Source organism: Hyperolius riggenbachi, chromosome 1 (genome assembly GCF_040937935.1).
Source record: "Hyperolius riggenbachi isolate aHypRig1 chromosome 1, aHypRig1.pri, whole genome shotgun sequence".
Lineage (NCBI taxonomy): Eukaryota > Metazoa > Chordata > Amphibia > Anura > Hyperoliidae > Hyperolius > Hyperolius riggenbachi.
In genome coordinates, this window is record NC_090646.1 from 525,037,172 (window position 1) to 525,062,214 (window position 25,043).

The 25,043-nt window shown below is 46.4% G+C and overlaps 1 protein-coding gene across 5 annotated transcripts in view; it reads left to right on the plus strand.

The window, feature by feature from the left end:
- Nucleotides 1-25,043, plus strand: part of WSCD2 (WSC domain containing 2) — a 493,571-nt gene that overhangs the window by 306,431 nt on the left and 162,097 nt on the right. For all 5 annotated transcript variants that reach the window (XM_068245946.1, XM_068245937.1, XM_068245973.1 and 2 more), the window contains 2 exons: nucleotides 393-507; nucleotides 18,448-18,632. In XM_068245946.1, the coding sequence (XP_068102047.1) occupies nucleotides 393-507; nucleotides 18,448-18,632 (300 nt within the window). The remainder of the gene's footprint in view (nucleotides 1-392; nucleotides 508-18,447; nucleotides 18,633-25,043) is intronic.

Genomic DNA, 25,043 nt, shown 5'->3' on the forward strand with positions numbered 1-25,043 from the left:
AGTGAATCGGAGGCGGGGCCGGAGCATCGGTGAGTGGCTGCGCCAACACAGGATGTCTGCGGGGGACCGTTAGAAGCCCGGGGTAAGTTCAACTCATTTTCCCCTGACCCCCCTACAGTATCCCTTTAAGTAATTGTGATTTTTTTTTCTTCTCACAATGTTGTTACACTGGGAAAACAGGACATGTATACAAAATAATATAATCATCTGCATTATTAATCCTATGAGTTTGCAGTTCTGTTCACTCATGGTTGTTGCACAGTAGTGCTATAGCAACAGTAGACACAATGCCAACTAACTGCATGAGATTCTGCATGAGACTTTTAACAGTGTGATTTCCGATTTACTCATCCACAGTACATCTAACAACTTGCATTTATGTTGTTTTGCAGCAAAGTATATTGGCTGCTATATGGATGACACAAAACAGAGAGCGCTTCGTGGAGTGTCCTTTTTTGACTACAAAAAGATGACAGTGTTTCGTTGCCAGGACAACTGTGCTGAACGGTAAGATGGTGATTACTGAATGAACAGAGCTTTATTAGTTTGCTCACATCAACAGCTTTATATCATGATAAACCACAGTCCTTTTTATGATTTCATTTTCCTGATTTGAGTTGTAACATATCTTTTTTTGTATGTATTCAGCAGCCTTTTCTATTAGACTTGAAGCATATCTGTTATCTATGTTCACCCCTTCCACCTCCAGTTCCTTACAAATCTGTAGCTTCTACCTAGGACTTTGGGTAACATAGATCTGGTCTCTGTGGTCTAGTCCTGATTAGTGTTGGGCGAACAGTGTTCGCCACTGTTCGGGTTCTGCAGAACATCACCCTGTTCGGGTGATGTTCGAGTTCGGCCGAACACCTGACGGTGCTCGGCCAAACCGTTCGGCCATATGGCCGAACTAAGAGCGCATGGCCGAACGTTCCCCGAACGTTCGGCTAGCGCTGTGATTGGCCGAACGGGTCACGTGGTTCGGACCCGAACGCGCTCTGATTGGCCGAACTGTCACGTGGTTCGGGTAAATAAATACCCGAACCACGTCATATCTCCGCCATTTGTCTGTGGGTTTAGCTTTGGGTAGGCAGGCAGGGTAGTTCGCGCTCCAGCCACGCTAGCCAGGGTCCCCCCCAGTCATTGTGTGTCACTGCTGGGAACAGTAGTACACCGCTCGTTCAGCCACACTATATAGCATTCTGTGTACTGTTCTGTGTCTGCTGGGAACAGTGGTACACCGCTCGTTCAGCCACACTATATAGCATTCTGTGTACTGTTCTGTGTCTGCTGGGAACAGTAGTACACCGCTCGTTCAGCCACACTATATAGCATTCTGTGTACTGTTCTGTGTCTGCTGGGAATAGTGGTACACCGCTCGTTCAGCCACACTATATAGCATTCTGTGTACTGTTCTGTGTCTGCTGGGAATAGTGGTACACCGCTCGTTCAGCCACACTATATAGCATTCTGTGTACTGTTCTGTGTCTGCTGGGAATAGTGGTACACCGCTCGTTCAGCCACACTATATAGCATTCTGTGTACTGTTCTGTGTCTGCTGGGAACAGTGGTACACCGCTCGTTCAGCCACACTATATAGCATTCTGTGTACTGTTCTGTGTCTGCTGGGAACAGTAGTACACCGCTCGTTCAGCCACACTATATAGCATTCTGTGTACTGTTCTGTGTCTGCTGGGAACAGTAGTACACCGCTCGTTCAGCCACACTATATAGCATTCTGTGTACTGTTCTGTGTCTGCTGGGAATAGTGGTACACCGCTCGTTCAGCCACACTATATAGCATTCTGTGTACTGTTCTGTGTCTGCTGGGAATAGTGGTACACCGCTCGTTCGCCACTGTATAGCATTGTGCTCTGTGTCGCTGCTGGGAATAGTGGTACACCGCTCACCCGTCACTGTATAGCATTGTGCTCTGTGTCGCTGCTGGGAATAGTGGTACACCGCTCACCCGTCACTGTATAGCATTGTGCTCTGTGTCGCTGCTGGGAATAGTGGTACACCGCTCACCCGTCACTGTATAGCATTGTGCTCTGTGTCGCTGCTGGGAATAGTGGTACTGTATAGCATTTCTGTACTGCCACTGTACTGCTGCCAGTCAGCGTGTACTGTAAGGATAAGTGAAATGAGGAAGAAATCCGGTGAAAGAGGGAGGGGCAAGGGAAGAGGTGTTTCCCCTGACGGTTCACGTACAGGCCACAGGGGAGCACCCAAGAAAACCCACTCAATACCGCCCATGTTGTCCAGGACAACAACCCTCACAAATCCAAAAGAACAGGACCAGATAATTACTTGGATGACCTCTCAAGCGTCCAGCAGTGGGTTAAGCAGCACCAGCACATCACGCACGAGGTCCGAGTCCTCAGCCAGTTACAAGGAGCCAGTGGGCACAAAGCTGACACAACCGGCAGCGACACCACGCACACAACTGCCAGATAACCAGTCCGATGAATTACCTCAGGACACAATGGGGTATTCGCAGGAGCTATTCCCAGCCCAACAAACTTCCACCTTTCAAAGGTCAATGGAGGAACAGCCAGAAATGTTGTGCCTGGATTCACAACCGTTAACTGTGGGAAATGCACCGCGCACTGAAATACAAGGCGAGTCCGAAGAGGACTCGGAAACCCAAATCCCAGAGCAATTTGGGCAGGAGGGGTTGCAATTGCAGGAGGTCGGCCGACAAGATCTGGAAGACGACGTTGGAGTGTGCTGCGCAGAGGTTGTTGTGGGGAGCTCTACTCCACGGCGGTGGCCCACAATGACATATGACGAGTTTGAGGAGATGGAAGAGGAGGGTATGGACAATGTGGACAGAGACCCAGATTTTGTTTGTGAACGAGAACATCGCCGTCGTAGCAGCAGCACAGATGAGTCTGTTGAAGAACACACTGCTGCACGAGTTCGCCTTGTGCCACAAGGTAGGCGGCGCGCAATTTCAGGCACCACAAGCGTGGAAGTTCAAGTGAGAGGCAAAAGAGGAGCAAACAGAAATCGCCAGCAAGGAGGCAGGTGCTCCAAAGTCTGGGCTTTCTTTGAAGACTGCACTGAGGATGTTACCATGGCGATTTGCAAGGTGTGCAAGACCCGCCTGAGCAGGGGGAAAAATATTAACAACCTCTCCACCACCAGCATGAGCCGTCACATGCTATCCAAACATCCCACTCTTTGGGCAAACGCGTCAGGACAGGGTACCAGAAACAACACTGCCTCCCTTGGGTTCACCAGACCCGCCTCAGCAGCAGCAGTAGCCCAGCCATTGCGTGGTTCACAACATTCACAAACATCAGACGACGCTGACACTGTCACTTTCCGGAGTAGTGCTCTTGAGGTCTCCCAGTGTTCATCAAACACAACAACCAACAGCCCTTCCGTGTGCAGCGCTACGGTTCAGTTGTCTGTGTCGGAGATGTTTGAGCGCAAGAGGAAATTGCCAGCAAATGACCCCCGGGCCGTGGCAGTAACAGCCAGCATAGCCAAGCTTCTGGCCTGCGAAATGCTGCCATATCGATTGGTGGAGACAAACAGCTTCAAGGGCATGATGTCAGTGGCCATCCCACGTTACGTGGTTCCCAGCCGCTACCACTTTGCACGCTCTGCAGTGCCTGAGTTGCATGAGCACGTGGTCAGCAAAATAACCCGAAGCTTGAAGAATGCCGTTGCCTGCAAGGTTCACCTCACCACTGACACCTGGACGAGTGCGTTCGGCCAGGGTCGATACATCTCCCTTACCGCGCACTGGGTGAACCTTGTGGAGCCTGGCAGCGATTCCTCACCTGCTACGGCACGGGTGTTGCCCACGCCACAAACAGCTGCACCGCCGTCCCTCCCACTGGATAACAGCAGCACCTACCTCTCTGACTCCTTCTCCTCCAACGCATCTCAAAGCTGTACCTCATCCGGAAACGCTAACCCAGCAGCAGTAGGATCGTGGAAGCAGTGCAGCACAGCTGTTGGCATGCGTCAGCAAGCGTTGCTGAAGCTAATCTGCCTTGGGGATAAGCAGCACACAGGGGAGGAAATTTGGAGGGGAATAAAGGAACAGACGGATTTGTGGCTGGCACCGCTGGACCTGAAACCGGGCATGGTTGTGTGTGATAATGGGAGTAATCTCATTCGCGCTTTAAGGTTGGCTAAGCTGACACACATCCCTTGCCTGGCGCACGTGATGAACCTAGTAGTTCAGCGGTTCCTGAGGACATACCCAGGCGTGCCCGATCTGCTGTTGAAGGTGCGTCGAGTGTCCAAACATTGTAGAAATTCCAGTACTGCTTCGGGGGCACTCGCCAAGATGCAGGAGCGCTTCAATCTCCCCCACCATCGCTTGCTGTGTGATGTCCCTACGCGCTGGAATTCTACGCTGCACATGCTAGCCCGCTTTTGCGAGCAAAAGAGTGCAGTGGTCCAGTACATGACGGCGCAGTACCGAGGCGCATCCGGCCAGCTGCCAAGCTTCTGTGGATCCGATTGGGCCAACATGTTGGACCTCTGCCAAGTCCTCCAAAATTTTGAGCAATCCACGTTGCTTGTGAGCAGTGACAACTCTTCAGTCAGCATTACCATACCACTGCTGTGTTTACTGAAGAGGTCGATGTTAAAAATCAAGGAAACAGCTGTCATGATGCAACTGGGGGAATCTGAAGGAGAAAACGATCAGCGTGATGGTACCAACATCAGGCCATCCGCCTCAGGGAACGCTGGCCCCAGCAGCTATGACGAAGAAGAGGAGGAGGAACAGCTGGAGTTGGAGCAGGAATTTCATGCCACCACTGACGAGGGCCAGAGCGGTGCACGTTGGACTTCCACAATTCAACGCGAATGGTCAGCAGAAGCAGACCAGGAGGAAGGTGACGACTATGATGCATCACAACAACTATCACAACGCTCACAAGAGGATGATGAGGATTCTGGTAGGACTCTGGCACACATGGCTCAATTCATGCTAGACTGCATTGAACGTGACCCACGCATTGTGCGCATTCTGGACAACACCAATTACTGGGTTTATACCCTTCTGGATCCACGGTACAAACACAATGTTCCAAAACTGCTTGAAGAAAGAGTCAGACAGGTCAAAATGGAAGAATACCAGCAGGCCCTTGTGGAGACTTTAGAGAGGAGATTGACATCCTCCCCCTCCTCTAGCCAGTTGTACGCAGACAGACTGACTTCCGCAAACCCAGGACGACCAGGAGGGCAGCAAACAACGCAAGCCGCAGCTAGTACCCAAAAGGGAATGGTATCGGCAGTGTCCTTGGAGTGGGAAAATTTTCTGACACCCATGCAGCCGCAGCCCACTGAACAGCAAGCGTGCAGATCCACCTCCAACACCGATCGCCTGGAGAAGATGGTCAAGGACTACATGTCAGATGGCGTAGCTGTGTCGAACCATCCATCTGCACCCTTCAACTATTGGGTATCGAAGCTAGACACCTGGCACGAACTGGCAATGTACGCAATAGAGGTGCTGGCTTGCCCGGCAGCCAGCGTTATGTCGGAACGCTGTTTCAGTGCTGCCGGAGGCATCGTCACAGATCGGCGTATCTGCCTCTCTACAGAAAATGCAGACCGTCTGACTCAAATTAAAATGAATCAATCCTGGATTGGAAATGACTACGCAACACTCCAGGACCCCAACCAAGTAACATGACCAATGAACATCTGGGATGGTGTTGCGTTTCCGGGCCCTGTTTATTGAACCTCTCATCTGTATTACATTTATGACTGCATGGCGGCAAAAAGCATTGCTGCTATATCCGCACGCTTTTTGTCCACATGCAAGGCCTGGGTTGTTGTGTCTCACAAAGCGTGGCCTTCTCCTCCTGCGCCTGCTCCTGTTCCATCACGTCTGCTGCTGCTGGGTTAGCGTTGCCGCGTGGTCCCTGTTTATTGAACCACTTATCTTTATTACATTTATGACTGCATGGCGGTACAAAGCATGCTATCCGCACGCTTCTTGCCCTCATGCAAGGCCTGGGTTGTTGTGTCTCACAAAGCGTGGCCTTCTCCTCCTGCGCCTGCTCCTGTTCCATCACGTCTGCTGCTGCTGGGTTAGCGTTGCCGCGTGGTCCCTGTTTATTGAACCACTTATCTTTATTACATTTATGACTGCATGGCGGTACAAAGCATGCTATCCGCACGCTTCTTGCCCTCATGCAAGGCCGGGGTTGTTGTGTCTCACAAAGCGTGGCCTTCTTCTCCTCCTGCGCCACCCTCCTCCTGTTCCATCACGTGTGCTGCTGCTGGGTTAGCGTTACTGGTCCCTTTTCCTGGAACCTCTTATATGTATTACATTTATGACTGCATGCCGACAAAAAACATGTTACCTGTGCAAAGAAAACAGACATTTCCCGCATTTAAAAGACAGTTTTCCCTTTGAAACTTTAAAATCGATTTTCTCAAAAACTATAAGCTCTTTTTGCTAATTTTTTTTTCCTCTTGTACCCACTCCCAAGGTGCACATACCCTGTAAATTTGGGGTATGTAGCATGTAAGGAGGCTTTACAAACCACAAAAGTTCGGGTCCCCATTGACTTCCATTATGTTCGGAGTTCGGGTCGAACACCCGAACATCGCGGCCATGTTCGGCCTGTTCGGCCCGAACCCGAACATCTAGATGTTCGCCCAACACTAGTCCTGATATAAGCAATCCTTACGTCTGTTTACCTAAATAAGTTTGAGGTAGACAAGGAAGTCATACTTTTGATGTTGAGGGAAGGGCCATAGAAGTCTTTTACAGCAATACTGGAAACCATGCCCTGAGAAACAGAGGCCTCCCTTCCATCTACCAGAAACTTCACAGTATGGCTGCCTCATTCTTTTTAATAGATAAGAGATGTTAAAGAGGAGCTGTCAGCCATACTATCTCAGAAACAAAACCACATATAAGTTGATAAATACTTGCTCTATTTACATATGTATTGCACTGTCCACATTTTGATTTTAGTGATTTTTCTATAGTAAAAAACAGATAAAATCCTTCTTAGGATTCTCCATTTTAACTGTGTCTATTTTGAAGCCAATCCTGATGTCATTTCCTCCCTTACTCTCCTCTGCCTGACTGTGTATCCATTTCCTGCCCTCCTCCCAGTCTTCAGCCACTTCCACCTACAGTAGAAAGTCCATTTTCTCAGCATAAGAAATATTGGCCAATCAGAGAGGAAAAGAGGTGTGAGAGGGGAAAACAGGAGGGAAAGTGGCTTCAGCCAATCAGGCTACATTAGTTAAGTCTGAGGAGAAAGTAAAGAAGCAAAAAAAGACAACCCAGCATGCCCTGCAACTTCCTTTGTGCGGCAATGTACCAATTAAGAGTCAGGTAAACTGGGGAATGATCATTTATCAACAAGAAAAGTAATAGTGATTTTTTACTTTTTGGATTGCTTGGTTAGCATCCTTATAACATGTTTACCAGATAAAAATAAAGAATTGATTTTTAATTTTATGCTAAACAGTTACACTATTGTTTACAACTGCCATTCTGGATTGGAGAGAACAAAGCCGCAATGTCCCAGTTCCAGTATCTGGGACTACTAGTTAGAAGAGGCAAATAATTATTATAAATATATAATTATCCACTAGGGAAATACATGTATATCTATTTTTATGAATGGTGAACATTTCAGAATAATTAAAGGATCACTATTGTGAGAAATTGTAATTTTAAAATACATGTGTGGATGTACCATATAAGAAGGATATTTCTCCCAGAGTAAAATGTACTAAAATTACCTTTTCCCTATGTTGCTGTTTTTACAAAATCAATCCCTAGAAAGGGAATTTACATAAAGATGCCAGCTGGCCTCCCTACTGGTTTTTACACTGTTTTTACTGTTTTATTAGTTGGACTGAGCATCTGTCATTCAAGTGCTTTTCAAAACAATGAATACCATGAGAATCCCCCATGAGAATATGTACTAGTCCAAAACCTGTCAGATTTTTACTACATACCTTTTTACTACCTACAATAAGTGACAGTGACCTAGGAAAAGGGCATTTATAGTACATTTTACTCTGGGACAAATGTACATCTTATATGTATGCATGTACATGGATTTTGAATTTCAACTTTTTTGTAATAGTGGTCCTTTAAAGTGATAATGATGAAATGTTGCAAGTAAATGAAATGTATTTTCTGCTGGATGTGGATTTAAAAAAAAAAACATATATAGTATTTGGAAGTCCAAAAGTAGACCATCCAATATTAGGTAAGGGAAATGACTTGTCCCCCCGGTATTAACTGTTTCCCTGATTTCTCTGAGGTATACCTTGAAACACTCAGCATTTGATGAGACTTGCATCACTGCCACCACTAGCCTTCAATTGCTAAATGCAGTACATATCTATATATGTATCAATAATGTATTGTTCCCATCTACACTGCAATCCCCGTACCACCACCACCTTTTGCTCCTTCTTACCTGACTGCAAAAACAACAGCCTATCCTGATCACTGTTCAATTGATACAATGATTGAACATCAGTGAAGAGGACTTTAATCTTCAATAGCTTTCCATAGATTCTATGCCTTCTTTATTCTAATATCTATTCTATTAAAAAGTGCATGGATATCTGGAGTCTTTTTTTTTTCTGTTCCTCTTTTTATATTACATAAGATTAAAGTAAACCAGAGACGTTGGACAAAAGTTTTTATACATACCTGGGGCTTCCTCCAGCCCCATAAGCCTGGATCGCTCCCACGCCGCCGTCCTCCACTGCTTCTATCCGCCGGTACCAGGTCCCGTACTTTCAGCCAGTCTACGCGCGCGCAGTGCGTCACTGCCGGCAGACGCGGACAATTGTACGCAAGAACAGGGTCTTCTCCATACCCTTAAGCATGCGCCTCCATACTATGCAGGCGCATGCGTAAGGATATGGAGGGAGCCCCTATTCGTGCGTACAATTGGCCGCGTCCGCCGGAAGTGACAGGACCCGGGAGCGGCGATAGAGACAACGGAGGACGGCGGCGTGGGAGCGATCCAGGCTTATGGGGCTGGAGGAAGCCCCAGGTATGTATTAAAGCTTTTTTTATTTTTTTTTACCTGGTCGTCTCTGGTTCCCTTTAAGCCAGTATGAGGAATCTCAACAGCAGCAATCAAACATTGCTGTGGATCACATAAATCCAGAAAAATGCTCCTCATCCTGGCAATGTATCCATCTCACTTGCATCATTTTCTGGAGTAGTCAATTTTTTTCTTTAATTTTCATTTATTGACTAGAAATGAGTTTTTCTGGGCTCAGCATACTTGGTTTCAAATTGTGCTCAGCTCCACCCACTCCTGTTATGTGGCAGTGCTACTATTCCTCTCTTTACCTCATGTGACTGCGCAACTATTTTATGCATTGAGGTAGAGGACGAGGCTCAGCAATCTGGCAGTCTAGAGTCATCCTCAGATGCGACCATATGGCATCACGTCCTGTATGGCATCACGTCATTACGGGTATGCACACAGACCCATGTGAATAGGTTAGTCAGGACATGAGAGAATCTAAAAAGGAGTCCTGGGGGGAATTATATGCAGCATTTCTGTCCAGTACTTTAAGTATTAAAATAAACAGGACTAGATTTCCCATAAGTCAACACATGCAGTTCCCGGGGGCCTGTTGGGGGCATGGGGGCCCTTGCAGGTGGAGTGTGTGGATCATGATTATTGACTTTAGAACTGCTCTTGGTCTCTCTCTCTCTGTGTGATCCAGAGGTCAGCTCTTGTGCACCATTGTGCTGATGTCTCAGAAGCTTGAAACAAGACTGAAAAGGATCCATATATTCCGGCATATAAGACGACTGGGCGTATAAGAACTTTTCTGGTTAAAATATAGAGTTTGGGATATACTTGCCATATAAGACTACCCCTCTTCCAATGCACGTAAAATAAAAATTACAAAAACATCATATACTGGTGCTATGTATGAGCAGATACTGGTGCTGTACTGTATATGGTACCCAGTATATACCATTATATAGGCGATTGACTGGTTGGATTGTTCAACTCTCCCTAAGCGGATTGGTCAGCACTCCTTGTCTACCTGTTTATCAGAGTGTTATGGAAGAATATATTGTGCTGTGCCCATAAAACATGCCTCTTTCACCCTCTGTATCCTATTTACCTCCTTCTCTGCCTCTCAGATCTCGCACATGTGCGCAGTGGCGTAGTTAAGGAGCTGTGGGCCCCGATGCAAGTTTTACAATGGAGCCCCCCAAGCAGTCTAAACATAACAATTGATGCGGTGCACCAAAATCTGCCAATGGCAAATACAGTGTCAGAGGTGCAAGAAGGGGATTGGGAACACTTTGTTAAGGATTACCACTATTCAAAGTATCTATAGAAGTGATTATTATGAGCACAGGACCAATAGAGAGCTAATACTGCAGTTGAGGGAGGGCCCTTCAGGGCCCCTCTGGCCCAAGGGCCCCGATGCGGTCGCTACCTCTGCAACCCCTATTGCTACGCCCCTGCATGTGCGCCTGCGCCGCTTCACTACAGTCCTCAGAAGCGAGATCTGAGAGTCGGTAACAAAATAGGGCGCATCACCTGGCATCAGTGACACCCGGCGTATAAGACTTTTCAGAAGATTTTCAAAGGTTAAAAAGTAGTCTTATACGCCAGAATATACAGCATCTACAATTAAAGTGCTAGATTTGGTTATACATTTTACACACTCTTTAATTTCCTCCAAAATAATCCAGAAAATTTTGAAGAATGTAACCAAGAATAATGTTCGAACATATCTCATATTCTCATTCGGTTTGCGATAAAGTGTTATTCTTCAGTGTTAATATGTGTACATTTTTAGTGTTTTTTTCTAAATAAATTTGGCAAAAAAATTGCTCCAACAATAATTTGCATAAAAATAATGTTGTAAATGCCATGCACATATTAAGGGCACAAGATGCACGTATATATACGGTACGTTACACACACCTGTAACAGGATAAAGTAAAAATCTATGCACGCAATGTGTGTATGCCTGAAATCCCACATACTATAGATTTCTGCATGAGTGGGTATATGATAATGGTTGTGTTCATCATGCATTCAGTTTTATGCAATGTTGCATGATAATAATAACACACAGTAGTGGCACATACAGTTTTACTAGTGAATAAACTTGATTGTTTCTTTTCTTTGCGGTATACTGTATGTTCCATCCAAACAACATTTGTCATTTCCACTATATAAGAGCTGTGTATTTTTTGTTAGTCTACTTTGTACTTATTTTACTCTCTACTGGACCATGGATGATGGTGCCAGTGGCACTATGATAAATAAATAAAAAATAATAACAGAATAAAAATAATGTGCAAAGTGAACTTATCTGTAGAAATCAATTATCTCTGATTGTTTTGTTTGAAACAGACATTTTTACTTGATTGGTAACTTTGGGTTACTACATTTAATGATGATTTGCCTTTGCGTAAGATACCAATTTCACAGTGAAGTTGGCATGCTAATTAAAAACAAAAAAGAAATTAAATTATAGCTTTTTTTTTTATTTTGAAGTCTGCAGAAGGGGTCTTTGAAGATCAGTTTTGCAATGTGTTTTATTGCCTGGAAGCAGAAAATTAGTTTTGTCCTCTTGACACTTTTAAAACAATTTAACTTTTAAAAAGTCGACATAGCAATTTTTTCCCCTTCTGTGCCTTAGCGCTGAGGCGTAAAAAGGGTTTACCGTCCATTTCAATACAGTAAGATGCACTTCTTATACTTCTAGTGTATGACCTCACTCAGGGCTGCTTCTAGACTTTTTGCCGCCTGAGGAAAACATGTGAGGAATGGCCCCTTCCCCCACATGCCCCACCTCCCACGCTGCCTGGCCGTTTGGGGGGCCTGCCGTGAGGTGAACTGGAAAGGGGGAGCAGCCAGGAAGGGGGGGGGGGGAGCAGGCACAGTGGGTGTTCCCCCATCTAGGCTTCCCCTACAGATAGCAAGACAGGCAGCGCATTCTCTGATGCGGCGGCAGCGGGCAGGTTTTGGAATGCAGACATCACATCCCACAAGTCTCCTCTTTCTTTAATGCCACCCTGTCACGCTGGCGTGACGTACAGATCAAAATACAGATACAAGCGTAAAGGTCTTGTGATGATCTCCCCTGTGGTGTTCGTTCTGCTTTCAGACACTACTGCAGCTAGGCAATGCTGACTGCTGTTTGCATGGCTTTTCTGGCATTCACAGCGAGTGCTCTGTCCATTTGCAATTCCTCCACATTCCATTATAATCTGGCCTGCTATTCTGAATCCAAATGTTATGCTGTTTGCATAATTATGCATGAGTTTATGAGATGCAGTTCTTGCTCTCAGCCTGCAGTCCGCGGGCTGAGTGAATGCAGATTGTTTCTTTGACTTTTTGCAGGTTTGTTTCTGATTGGTGCTTGCATGCATAAATGTCACTTCCTGAGTCTGCTTCGTTGCCGAAATACTGTCAGTTCAGTCTGACTCCGGTTCCGGGTTCATGTTATTTCATGTCTTGTTCTTCATGTGATATTTAGTCTAGTTAATCTTGTGGAGTTGCGTTTACCTCTCCTTCTAGTTCAGTGAGCTCCAAGTCTAGTTTATCTTAGTTAACCCTTTGGAGTGCATTAGGCTCTCCTTCTAGTGCAGAGAGAGATTGTTTTGTATCTGTTATTGTTAGTTAGGGCATTTCAGTACGCTTGGGACTATTGTACATATTACGTGGTTTCCGTACTGTAGCTGGTTGTTAGCCATCGCTGGTTTGCGTCATATGCTGGTTCGCCAGTGTATGCACAGACCAGCGCGTTTGTTATTTTCCATTGCGTTCGCGAATTACTGTGTTTTATTTCTGTGCCTCGATTTTCCTTACTACTCTTGTCTTTGACCAATTCGGGTCAGCTACATTTCTGGCTACTTCTTCTGTACCTGCCAGTGGGTCCTTTCCACTGGCAGATGGTGTACTGGCTGTGGCTTTCCCCACAGCCAGCTGTTATTTACTTAGATGGTATATTGACTGTGGGCCCTCGCCCCAGTCACTAGTCATCCTTGCCTGTCAGTGGGCCCTTTCCACTGGCAGATGGAGTACTGATAGTGGGCCTTCACCACTATCAGCTGTTTATTATCATTGATCTGTTTCTAATCTGCTCTGTGTGTGAATGTATGTCCACACAAAGTCTGCAATCAGTTTAACAGACATTCATTTGATCTGTTCCAAATCTGCTCTGTTTCTATACTGTTTAAGTGTTGCTCATTGCTACATTTGCACTGAGCAATCTCTATCTGTGGGACATTCAGAGGTGTTAATCCTCTGTGCTCCACAGCTCCTCCTGCTGGCTGGTCTGTTCCTCCACAGGTGCATTTGCACTATAACTGGGGTCCTCTGTCTGAGCACTTGTGGGAAGTCCCCTCAGTGTCAGCATACACGTTATGCGCTGACCGTGGAGATTATTCCCCTATCGTTACAGGTCTGGTATGAACTTGTGCACAAGTTTACAATATCGAGGTACTAAAATAGTTAACATAAGTCGTAGTCAAAGTTCAAGCTGGGTCATACACGTGTAATCAGATGTCAGTCGAATTGCTGGAACAGGCAAAGACAGAGTCAGGGACAGGCCGAGTCGGTAACAGGAAATCAGATGACTGAGGTACAAAAACGTAAGGCAAAGGCGGAGTCAAGAAGCAGGCAGTAGTCGGTACACAGATAAATACAATATATGATTTCCTAGCAAATTATTATTACAGCTATCAAAGAGCTAACGAGGACTGACTGAGTCAAGTACATATATATGATGAGTACCACCATATATGATGTAACTCAAAAGCTAGCTGAGGCCAAGAACCAGCGAGCTGATTAGTATCAAGGCCAGTGAGCAAGTGAAGCTCCTGACCTTATGTACTCATACAACGATCCCTGGCCACTCCCCCTTGGTGAAGTCACACATGACCTCACCTACTGAATCTTTTTCCTGAGCCTATAAGGCTCGGCAGACCTCAGGGTCGCATGCAAGCCAGAAGTTACCACCGGAGGGATGCCAGGGATGCCGCCAGAAGATCCCCGCTGCGGCATCCCGCCGCCCACCCGGACTTCGGCGGAGATGCCGCGGGACCTGTCGCTGGAAGGTAAGTTTGTCACACACCCATAGTTATTTCCTCGCCCGCTGCCACATCACAGAACGTGCCTCCTGGCCTGCTATCTGGAGGGGGAGCGTGGACAGGAGGGGACACCCAGGCGAGGGAGGGGAGGTCCGACCCCCTCTCCCTACCGCTGTGGTCGCCGCCCCCCCCCTTCCTGCCTGCTACCCCCTCCAGTTCACCTCACAGCGCGCCCCAACGGCCAGGCAGGTGGCAGCAAGCTCGGAGGCACACTTCCTGGTCCTGCCTGGTCCCTCCCACAGACTTCTGCTGCCTGAGGAACCTGCCTTACTCCGCCTCATGGACAGACCTGGGCTACCCTCACTTTATCAATCAATGCTGTGCTTTTATTTTAAAGTGTTGATTTAGGAAGCCCCATTGCAGATGTTTGACAGCAATCATAGGCAGCTTTATATATCTCCTAGTTACCAGTATAAATATGATATGGAAACTGATTGACTGAGGAAGCAACATCACATAAGGTGACATTTCAGGGAAGAAAAAGCTGTCCTGCAACCAAGTGCAATCTTTTTCTTATAATGTTTTGATAATGATTGCGTTAAACACTTATATTGGTGCCAGGGCCGGATTTCTGGCAAGGCCACATAGGCCATGGCCTAGGGCACCAGAAATTTAGGGGCGGCTCTGCGAGGGGCAGTAAAGCTGTTCTATGGAGCTATCCCTATCTACAAGGACAGATTTACCCTTTGAACCCTCTGTCCTGTACTTGTGTCGTCCCTGCAAGACCTGTAAGCTCTATCATGCAGGTACACATCAGCCTAACTCTCATGGTGACACAATGGTTCCATCATTAACGAGATGGCAAGCATAACATAAACGTTCTTAAGGAAAACATAACATAGTCTATACGCATATTACTAAAATAGTTATTGTCTGTGACATCCAATGATGGAAAGTAAGTAGAATTCTCATTGGGGCACACAGATATAACAAACCAAACAGACAGTATAGTTGGCCTTGGGCGGTAAAAAGTACAAATCCGGCCCTGATTGGTGCTATATAAAATTATAAATTTACAAAAAAAATGTTGCTTTAAGTGAAAGAAGTCCCTTAAGTGTTGTGTGCTGGCTTCTGCTTCCAGAAAGGTTTGTGGCCAGTAAAGACTTTTGGCTTGTTAGCTATCCTAAAATAGCTATTAAGATGCTTTTTTTTGTAGTAAAGTTTATTTTTGTCAAAAAAAAAAAGATAAGCAAAGCAAAATAAAGATATTCTTTCTGCACCAGCTGCAACCATTTACGTATTGGAACTCTCTCAGCAGAGATCTGATCTAATAGTCACTCTCATCTGTTTGACTAGTGAAAGAACTGTCTGTTCTGATCTGATCTATGTTCGAACAAAGAAAAGAACACACACTAACTAGGATGGCCTATATTTTTAAAATATATTTACACTTGATTCAGAGCTTTTTAATCAAATCTTAAATCTAATGTAGTAGACTAATATGTTTAAAAAAAGTTGTATGCAGGGCCGGGTTTAGGCCAAGGCCGCCTAGGCCATAGCCTAGGGCACCACAGGAGGAATGGCACCAAATCAGCAGGCTAAACTGGGGCAGCATTTTCAAGCTTGTGAATACTGCAATTCAAGGAGATCAGGCACATGCAAAGTGCCTGACCGTGGTACTCTGCTGCCAGCGGCCTGTGCAGCGGTCACCTCACTCTCTGTGCACATTTGCATTGTGGCCGGTGGCTATGGACTTGGGCAGCATTGGAGACGGAAAGGAGGAGGAAGCTTCTGCACTGGAGCTGAGCAGAGAAATAAGTGACAAAGATGGCTGCTGCGGTGTGAAGGCGAGCTGGCTACCTATACTGAAGAGTGGGGGGGGGGGGGGAGGAGGGATTAAGGGAGTCATGTAGCTACCTATACTGGAGAGAAAGGGAGGAGGAGTCATCTGGCTATCTATACTGGGGGTTCATCAGGCTACCTATACTAGGGGGAGGGGTCATCTCGCTACCTATACTGAAGGGGGGCGGCTGGTGACAGTGGCCTAGGGCGGTAAAGAGTACAAATCCGGCCCTGGTTGTATGACTAACTTTAGGCATTTAAGTGCTCTGCAAAAGGTGTAGCTGCCCAAGTCTCAGATAATAGCTGAAGTCCCGGCTGATATTATTATCAAAATATGAAATTGGGGATGCACAGCTGGGATACTAGTTTAGCAACAGGTGAGTGATGGACACAGTGGTTAGGTAGGGTATTGAGAAGTACACCATACTGTTTTGTCTTCCATTTAATAAAAATAACATTTCAAGGTTAGTGATTCATCCTGAGCTTCCCTGGGATTCTCATAGTCAGATAATGTTTTAGAATTCAACCTTGCAATACATTTGTTAAAACCCCATCACAGAAAAAATACCCCGCCCCCAAAATGTACTGTTATCCCAATATTAAAATCGGGGACTTATGGTGTAATCTGATATTGCCACCCAATAAGTATTGGGATCACTGGAAATGCCTCAGTTTAAATAAAGGAAAACAAATCATCAGTACTTATTGTAGAGGTCTCACTACTACACTTTTTTTTCTGATAGTGGAGTGATACTTTCTCAAATCTTAGCTCTTAAATAGTAGAACTCACATACAGATTTTTAGAATAGATAGTACTTCTATTTTTAACAAATATTTAACCACATACATTATTATCAACATTCATTTACTGAATTTATAAAATGCTAACATATTACGGAGATCTGTCCTGATAGATAGGGGACACATTACAACATCAAACAATGCTACACAGGGACATTACAGCATTAAATAATGGTTGCATAGGGATAAATACAGCAAAGAAGTCACTGAGTCCATATGGGGGTGGAGAAGAGCGCATGGTGAGGAGGGCCCTGCCAAATAGGTTTACAATATAAAAGTTGGGGAAAGGGAGGGACACATAAGGGAGGCAAACTTGATGTGGGAGCGAGTGCCATAAAGTAGGGGCTGCCCTATAGAAATCCAGGAGCCTAGTGATTGAGTGAGTGATGTAAGGGGTGGACGTCTATAGAGTGTTGGAGGAGTGGACAGAGCAGGTTGGGGAGTATTTCTGGATGAGATCTAAGATGTCCAAAAGGGGAGGTATGGTGGGGTGGATGGATCTGTATGCCAGGCAGAAATAAAAGTAAATATATGAGAACACAAAAGCAACATTTTTAGATGAAAAGTATATTTGTATTTATTTTTTACATTTTGAGAAGACAAAACATATTTTTAAATGACAGTTAAAGGTTATTATTAAAGGGAACCAGAGAGGAATGCTACGTTGAAATAGAAAAAAGATTGTATACATACCAGGGGCTTCCTCCAGCCCCATAAGCCTGAATCGCTCCCACGCCGCCATCCTCCACTTCCTGGATCCGCCGGTACCGGGCCTGTCATTTCCGGCGGACGCGGCCAATTGTCCGCATCACAGGGGCTCCCTCCATACCCGTACGCATGCGGCTGCGCAGTAGGCAGCCGCACGCGTACCTGTATGGAGGGAGCCCCCTGTGATGCGGAGAATTGGCCGCGTCCGCCGGCCGACTTGCCGACTCGCGGCAATGACGGGACCCGGTACCGGCGGTTCCAGCAAGTGGAGGACGGCGGCGTGGGAGCGATCCAGGCGTATGGGGCTGGAGGAAGCCCCAGGTATGTATACAAGCTTTTCTTCGTCCTCTCTGGTTCCCTTTAATTTGGGAGGTGGGTGTATTGCTGGCAGCACTTTTACCAGTAACAGTGCCCTACATATATTGTGGTATGGCTGACAAGTGACTTCTTCCCACTATTTATAAGGTGATTGGTACGTAAGTCAGTAATTCAAAAAGTCTAGAGATAATTCAGTTTTCATAAATGTACCATTAAGGAGGTTAAATTGCTGTATTTGTATTTATATTTGTATTGTATGTCCTGTTCCACACTAGCCCTGTACTTACCAAACCCAATTCCGGGCACAACCCAGTCGTGTTTGGCAAAATAAAAGTTTCTGGTTCTGATTGTGAGCTAATACAGTAATAGTACTGTACACCACTCTATATACAATGGACTATTAAATGTTTAAACCTAGTTATTAAAAATATATTAACTTTGGGGGAGCCATGGATTCCACAAACAGTCCTAGAAGTTGGCCTTCACCACTGTGAGTACTGCCAGTGATTTGTGTTGGTTGGTTGAGAATTGAGATTGCTGGTTTAGTTGAGTTCCGGATAACCGGGACTCTACTGTATATATTCATCCTCAATTGTTTTAAATGAACAGCTATACAGTGTTATGTAGCAAGCAGGGAATGACTGGTATCTGTTTTATGATGTGCATGTTGTGCTGCAGTAAGAATATCCACATCTAGTATTCACGTATTTGTTATTCCTGTACAGGGGATACATGTATGCTGGACTTGAATTTGGAGCAGAATGCTACTGTGGACACAAAATTAAAGCCTTAAACGTCAGTGAGTCAGAATGTAATATGGAGTGTAAGGGGGAGAAGAACAACATGTGTGGTGGAGTCAATCGCCTGTCAATTTATCGACTGGAGCTCACCCACGAGTCTGCAAGGAGGTGTGAGTAGTTATCTATAAAGTTCATGGTGTGATACTTCACATAAGCCATCTGTGAAATGTATCTAGTATTTTTCAAATGATTACAAACTTTACATTTTATCTTGTTTACATGCATGTTGCTCAATACAAAATGAGTCATGTAATCCATTCATTTAATATATCAAAATGTAATTACTGCGTTGCTTGTTTTAGCTTGAGAATTATACTATTTTAGACATGTGGGCTCTTATGCAGTTAACCTCTTTACTGCATGTTAAGCTTTTTTTAACTGACATTTCAAAGGTAGTCACACACCATACAATTAAAAGATGCAATTTTTCACCAATCTGATAATTTTGATCAGTTGTCCCAAAAAAATATCTGATCAAATTTCCTGTTTTATTTTTCAATTTTTGGAGATTGGACATGTTGGAAATTTCAGACCGACGTCATCAAGAATTGTATGGTGTGTGTGATGGATTGTCAATTACTTGATGTACAAATCCAATCAATTTTTTCTGAGCTTTCAATTATTTTATTCATGATTGGGGGTCATTTAACATAGGTGTGTAGTACATTGGTCAGATTTTTAAATTGTTACAATCAGTCAGAAAAAAATGATTGCTATTCTTGATTTGAACAGATATTTAAAACATTGTATAGTGTGAGGCCACCTTAAAGGGAACTAGAGATCACACAAAATAAACATATCAGTCTATAGCTTGTAAAGAATAAATGCTTTACCTGATAATTTCACCACTCTGGTGTGCCTTTTTTTAGTATTTTTTATCCATTATTGCTCCAGGAAAAATCCAATATGACCGCCAGCTCATATCCCTTCTGCTTCCGGGTTATGAGTTGTTCTGGATGTGCTGTCTAGGCTTGCTGCAGCCTTTCATCTGTGTGCTTTCATTTTGGTATGATGTGCAGCTCTCATAGGAATGAAACTGCAGTCATCATCATTATCTATGCAGAGTGCACACAGAGCACACAGATCATATTGCAGCCACACTTGTCTGTTTCAGAGCTTCTCTCTCAGCAGAAGCAGCCCCTCCCATGTCATCAGAGCTCTCAGTATGCAAAGCAGCAAAGCTCAGCCAGGAGGGGGCAGACTTTGGCTTGCAAAGACTCCACAGAAGAGTGACTCAGCTATAATGTTTCCAGGTCAAACCTAGACTGAAGGCTCAGTCAGGGATTCTTATCACAACTGAACACAGACCAATTAAGCAGATAAGAATGAAACTAAAAGCAGGGTAGGTGTTTACTGTCATGTTCCCTCTGATAAATGTAGTAAAATACATGAGGGTGCTTCATCTCTGGTTCTCTTTAAGACTTTGCAAACTTTATTTCAAGTTTGACTTACATGTTACATCTATGAGTTAAGATTGTATCACTTAGTTATGCACATACATCAACACATAATCACTTTTCACATATAGGTTATCTCTTTCTATTAGGTGTATGCAATAAACAAAATTATGAAGAATTACATGCACAAAGTTTTACCTCACAATGAGAAGAGCAGATTGCAATACATGCCATACATTAAACTTTAGTCATTGTGCAGTAAAACTTTACACACTTCATTCTGCTTAAAGTAATTTCTTGCATACACCCCTATATTACCAGAGAATTCAAAACAACTTTTCAACTGTCTCATACTGTATATCTGGCTTAAAGACTGAAGATATGGATGCACCCGGACAACCCCCAAGCGCATTGCTCTTCCACTAACCCTTCCCCTCCATCTCCAGCTGCATTGTGTGGTGTGGGTCGTTCCACCTTTATAGTAACAGACGCATTGCTAGCCTGGGCCTAGCAATGCGTCTATTCAGAAGTTGGCCCCAAACTGTTGCCAGACGGATCGAGTCTTGTTCCCTGCAGATGACAATACTTGAAAGTGTGTACAGAGCATAGCTTAAGTCCTGTTCAGGCAGGCATTTAATGATAACACACAATAGAACTGTTTTGTTGTCTTGTTCCTGCAACTTGTATTTTTTTTTAATCAACATACGTCTAAAGCATGTAAACATCATAGTGTTACGTTAAAAGCAATAATCAGCATAGTGATCGCTCCCAAATTTATACTAGCCCTGCCTCCCAGCTATAGGAGCTAGTAACAAGTGTAGAAGGACTCTGTGAGCATGGAGTCCCCCTCAGCTCTAGTAACCCACTTGCTTTGGCTGTCAGCACAGGGGATCGGTGCTTTGCAAAAGGATTGGCAATTCTTCTTTGCAAAGCAACATACCCTTTCATGGTAGGCACAGAGGTTTTCACTCATCTTGGACTACTGGGGTTCCAAGTAATGAAGGTACAGGTGTATATAACCACTTTTATAATGGAGCAAACTAGGGATGGTTGGAAATGTCGATTTCCGATTCTGCAGAAATTCCGATTTCCGCCAATGCCGATTACCGATTTCACAGATTTCCGATTTATTTCCTATTTCTGAATTCGGATTTCTGATTTCCAAGTAGTGTTTTTTTGGCTCATTTTTTGCATTCTCTGATTGGCCAAATACTTCGGAGTTTACTCTGCATTCTCTGATTGGCCAAATACTTCCGAGTTTACTCTGCATTCTCTGATTGGTCCAATGCTTCCAAGTTCTGTGATTGGGCTACAATTACCGAGTTGTGGTATTGCAATATTTCTACAGAAATCCGATTTTCGAGTTCAGATTTCCGATTTCCAAGTAGTGTTTTTTTTGTCATTTTTTGCATTCTCTGATTGGCCAAATACTTCCAAGTTGTTTCTGCATTCTCTGAGTGGTCCATTGGTTTAGAGTTCAGTGATTGGGCTAAAATTACCGAATTGCAGTAATGCATTATTCCTGCAGAAATATGATTTCCGAGTTTCGGCTTCCGATTTCCGATCGGAAATTCGAAATTTCAATTCCACGACATCCGAATGAGCATAACCACCCCTGCCGCAACTTATGGGCATAGAAGTCTAAGACTTTTCATGCATTTTCCTTAAATATAACAGTCAGAGTCAATAAATAAAGGACATCAGTGCAGAAGAGAATGGATGCTTGTAACAGAGTTTCTTCAATCGTTCTCAAAACTGACAGTGACAGATGACTTATGTACCCATATTTAAGTAATGGCAGCTGATATAAGTAAGATACACATCGCTACTATGCCATAAGCAGGGAAGGTGTACATTTCATGGCAGGGGCGTCGCTAGCCCTATTTTGGGGGGGCACGTGCCCCCAATCTATCCTGGGGTGCCACGGATCTCCGCCCGGCCCCCTCTGGCAGCGGCTCCCTCCAGCCGCCGCCGCGTCACTCAGACCTCAGGATCAGGCGGCGAGCTGGCGACCAATCGTGCGGGCGCTAGGACCCAGCGCCCGCACTGATATGCGGAAGTGACATCACTTCCGCATATCGAGCGGGTGCGTCCGGCGCCCGCTTTTACTGGTCGGGTCGCCGCTGATCCTGAGGTCTGCTACGAGGTAAGGGGGGGAAGCGGCAGCGGCTGGAGGGGGCCTGTCACTCACTCACTCACTCACTCCCTAAAGGGGCTCCCTGGCACTCACTCCCTAGGGGGCCTCCCTGTCACTCACTCCCTAAAGGGGCTCCCTGGCACTCACTCACTCCCTAAAGGGGCTCCCTGGCACTCACTCACTCCCTAAAGGGGCTCCCTGGCACTCACTCACTCCCTAAAGGGCCTCCCTGTCACTCACTCACTCCCTAAAGGGGCTCCCTGGCACTCACTCACTCCCTAAAGGGGCTCCCTGGCACTCACTCACTCCCTAAAGGGGCTCCCTGGCATTCACTCACTCCCTAAAGGGGCTCCCCTTGGCACTCACTCACTCCCTAAAGGGACTCCCTGGCACTCACTCCCTAAAGGGGCTCCCTGGCACTCACTCCCTAAAGGGACTCCCTGGCACTCACTCCCTAAAGGGGCTCCCTGGCACTCACTCACTCCCTAAAGGGGCTCCCTGGCACTCACTCACTTCCTAAAGGGGCTCCCTGGCACTCACTCACTTCCTGAAGGGGCTCCCTGGCACTCACTCACTCCCTAAATGGGGCTCCCTGGCACTCACTCACTCCCTAAAGGGGCTCCCTGGCACTCACTCACTCCCTAAAGGGGCTCCCTGGCACTCACTCACTCCCTAAAGGGGCTCCCTGGCACTCACTCACTCCCTAAAGGGCCTCCCTGTCACTCACTCACTCCCTAAAGGGGCTCCCTGGCACTCACTCACTCACTCCCTAAAGGGGCTCCCTGGCACTCACTCACTCCCTAAAGGGGCTCCCTGGCACTCACTCCCTAAAGGGCCTCCCTGTCACTCACTCACTCCCTAAAGGGCCTCCCTGTCACTCACTCACTCCCTAAAGGGCCTCCCTGTCACTCACTCACTGCCTAAAGGGGCTCCCTGTCACTCACTCACTGCCTAAAGGGCTTCCTGTCACTCACTCACTGCCTGAAGGGGCTCCCTGGCACTCACTCACTACCTAAAGGGCCTCTCTGTCACTCACTCACTGCCTGAAGGGGCTCCCTGGCACTCACTCACTGCCTGAAGGGGCTCCCTGGCACTCACTCACTGCCTGAAGGGGCTCCCTGGCACTCACTCACTGCCTAAAGGGCTCCCTGTCACTCACTCACTGCCTGAAGGGGCTCCCTGGCACTCACTCACTCCCTAAAGGGGCTCCCTGGCACTCACTCCCTAAAGGGGCTCCCTGGCACTCACTCCCTAAAGGGGCTCCCTGGCACTCACTCACTCCCTAAAGGGGCTCCCTGGCACTCACTCACTGCCTAAAGGGCCTCCCTGTCACTCACTCACTCCCTAAAGGGCCTCCCTGTCACTCACTCACTCCCTAAAGGGCCTCCCTGTCACTCACTCACTGCCTAAAGGGGCTCCCTGTCACTCACTCACTGCCTAAAGGGCTCCCTGTCACTCACTCACTGCCTGAAGGGGCTCCCTGGCACTCACTCACTACCTAAAGGGCTCCCTGTCACTCATTCACTGCCTGAAGGGGCTCCCTGGCACTCACTCACTACCTAAAGGGCCTCCCTGTCACTCACTCACTGCCTGAAGGGGCTCCCTGGCAGGGCCGGGCCGAGGCATAGGCTGGAGAGGCTCCAGCCTCAGGGCGCAGTGTAGGATAGGGGCGCAGAATTCATTCAGCTGTCATTCCTAATTGTGTTTGAAGCAGAAATAAATAAGAAAAGGGGATACATGGCAGTGACTGCAAGCCAGATAATTAGATATTAAGGTGTTGGGGAGGTTGTGGGCCCTGTGGCGCCTCTTAGTCTAATAGCAATCAGTGTGTGATGGGTGGTGTGGGAGGGATGGAGGGGCGCACTTTGGTGTCTCAGCCTTGGGTGCTGGAGGACCTTGTCCCGGCTCTGCTCCCTGGCACTCACTCACTGCCTGAAGGGGCTCCCTGGCACTCACTCACTGCCTGAAGGGGCTCCCTGGCACTCACTCACTGCCTAAAGGGCTCCCTGTCACTCACTCACTGCCTGAAGGGGCTCCCTGGCACTCACTCACTGCCTGAAGGGGCTCCCTGGCACTCACTCACTGCCTAAATGGGCTCCCTGGCACTCACTCACTGCCTAAAGGGGCTCCCTGGCACTCACTCACTGCCTAAAGGGGCTCCCTGGCACTCACTCACTGCCTAAAGGGGCTCCCTGGCACTCACTCACTGCCTAAAGGGGCTCCCTGGCACTCACTCACTGCCTGAAAGGGCTCCCTGGCACTCACTCACTGCCTGAAGGGGCTCCCTGGCACTCACTCACTGCCTGAAGGGGCTCCCTGGCACTCACTCACTGCCTGAAGGGGCTCCCTGGCACTCACTCACTACCTAAAGGGGCTCCCTGTCACTCACTATCGGGGTCCCTGTCACTCACTACCTAACTGGAGGCGCCTGTCACTCACTAGCTAACCTGGGGGTTCCTGTCACTCACTACCTAACTGGAGGCGCCTGTCACTCACTAGCTAACCTGGGGGTCCCTGTCACTCACTACCTAACTTGGGGGGCTACCATATTAAGGGGGCATTCTGCCTATTTATGTGAAATGCTGTCTATTTATGTGCCTCATGACTGCTGAATTTGTCTTTTTGGGAGCCTTATGATTTATTGGGGGCCTCATGATTGCTGAATTTGTCTTGTTGGGGGCCTCATGATTTGTTGGAGGCCTCATGATTGCTGAATTTGTCTTGTTGGGGGCCTCATGATTTGTTGGGGGCCTCATGATTGCTGAATTTGTCTTGTTGGCGGTCACATGATTGCTAACTGCGAGACTATGGGAAAAGCTGAATCCTTATCATATGAGACAATAGCATTAAACCTACTTTTTTAGCTTTTTAAAACAGAAATTAAAACCGGGAGGTTCTAAAAAATTGAATACATTTTTCAGGAGTAGGATGGATGAAATTGTTTATCTTCACGGTTTATTTTCAACTTGGATTTTCCATAATGTTCA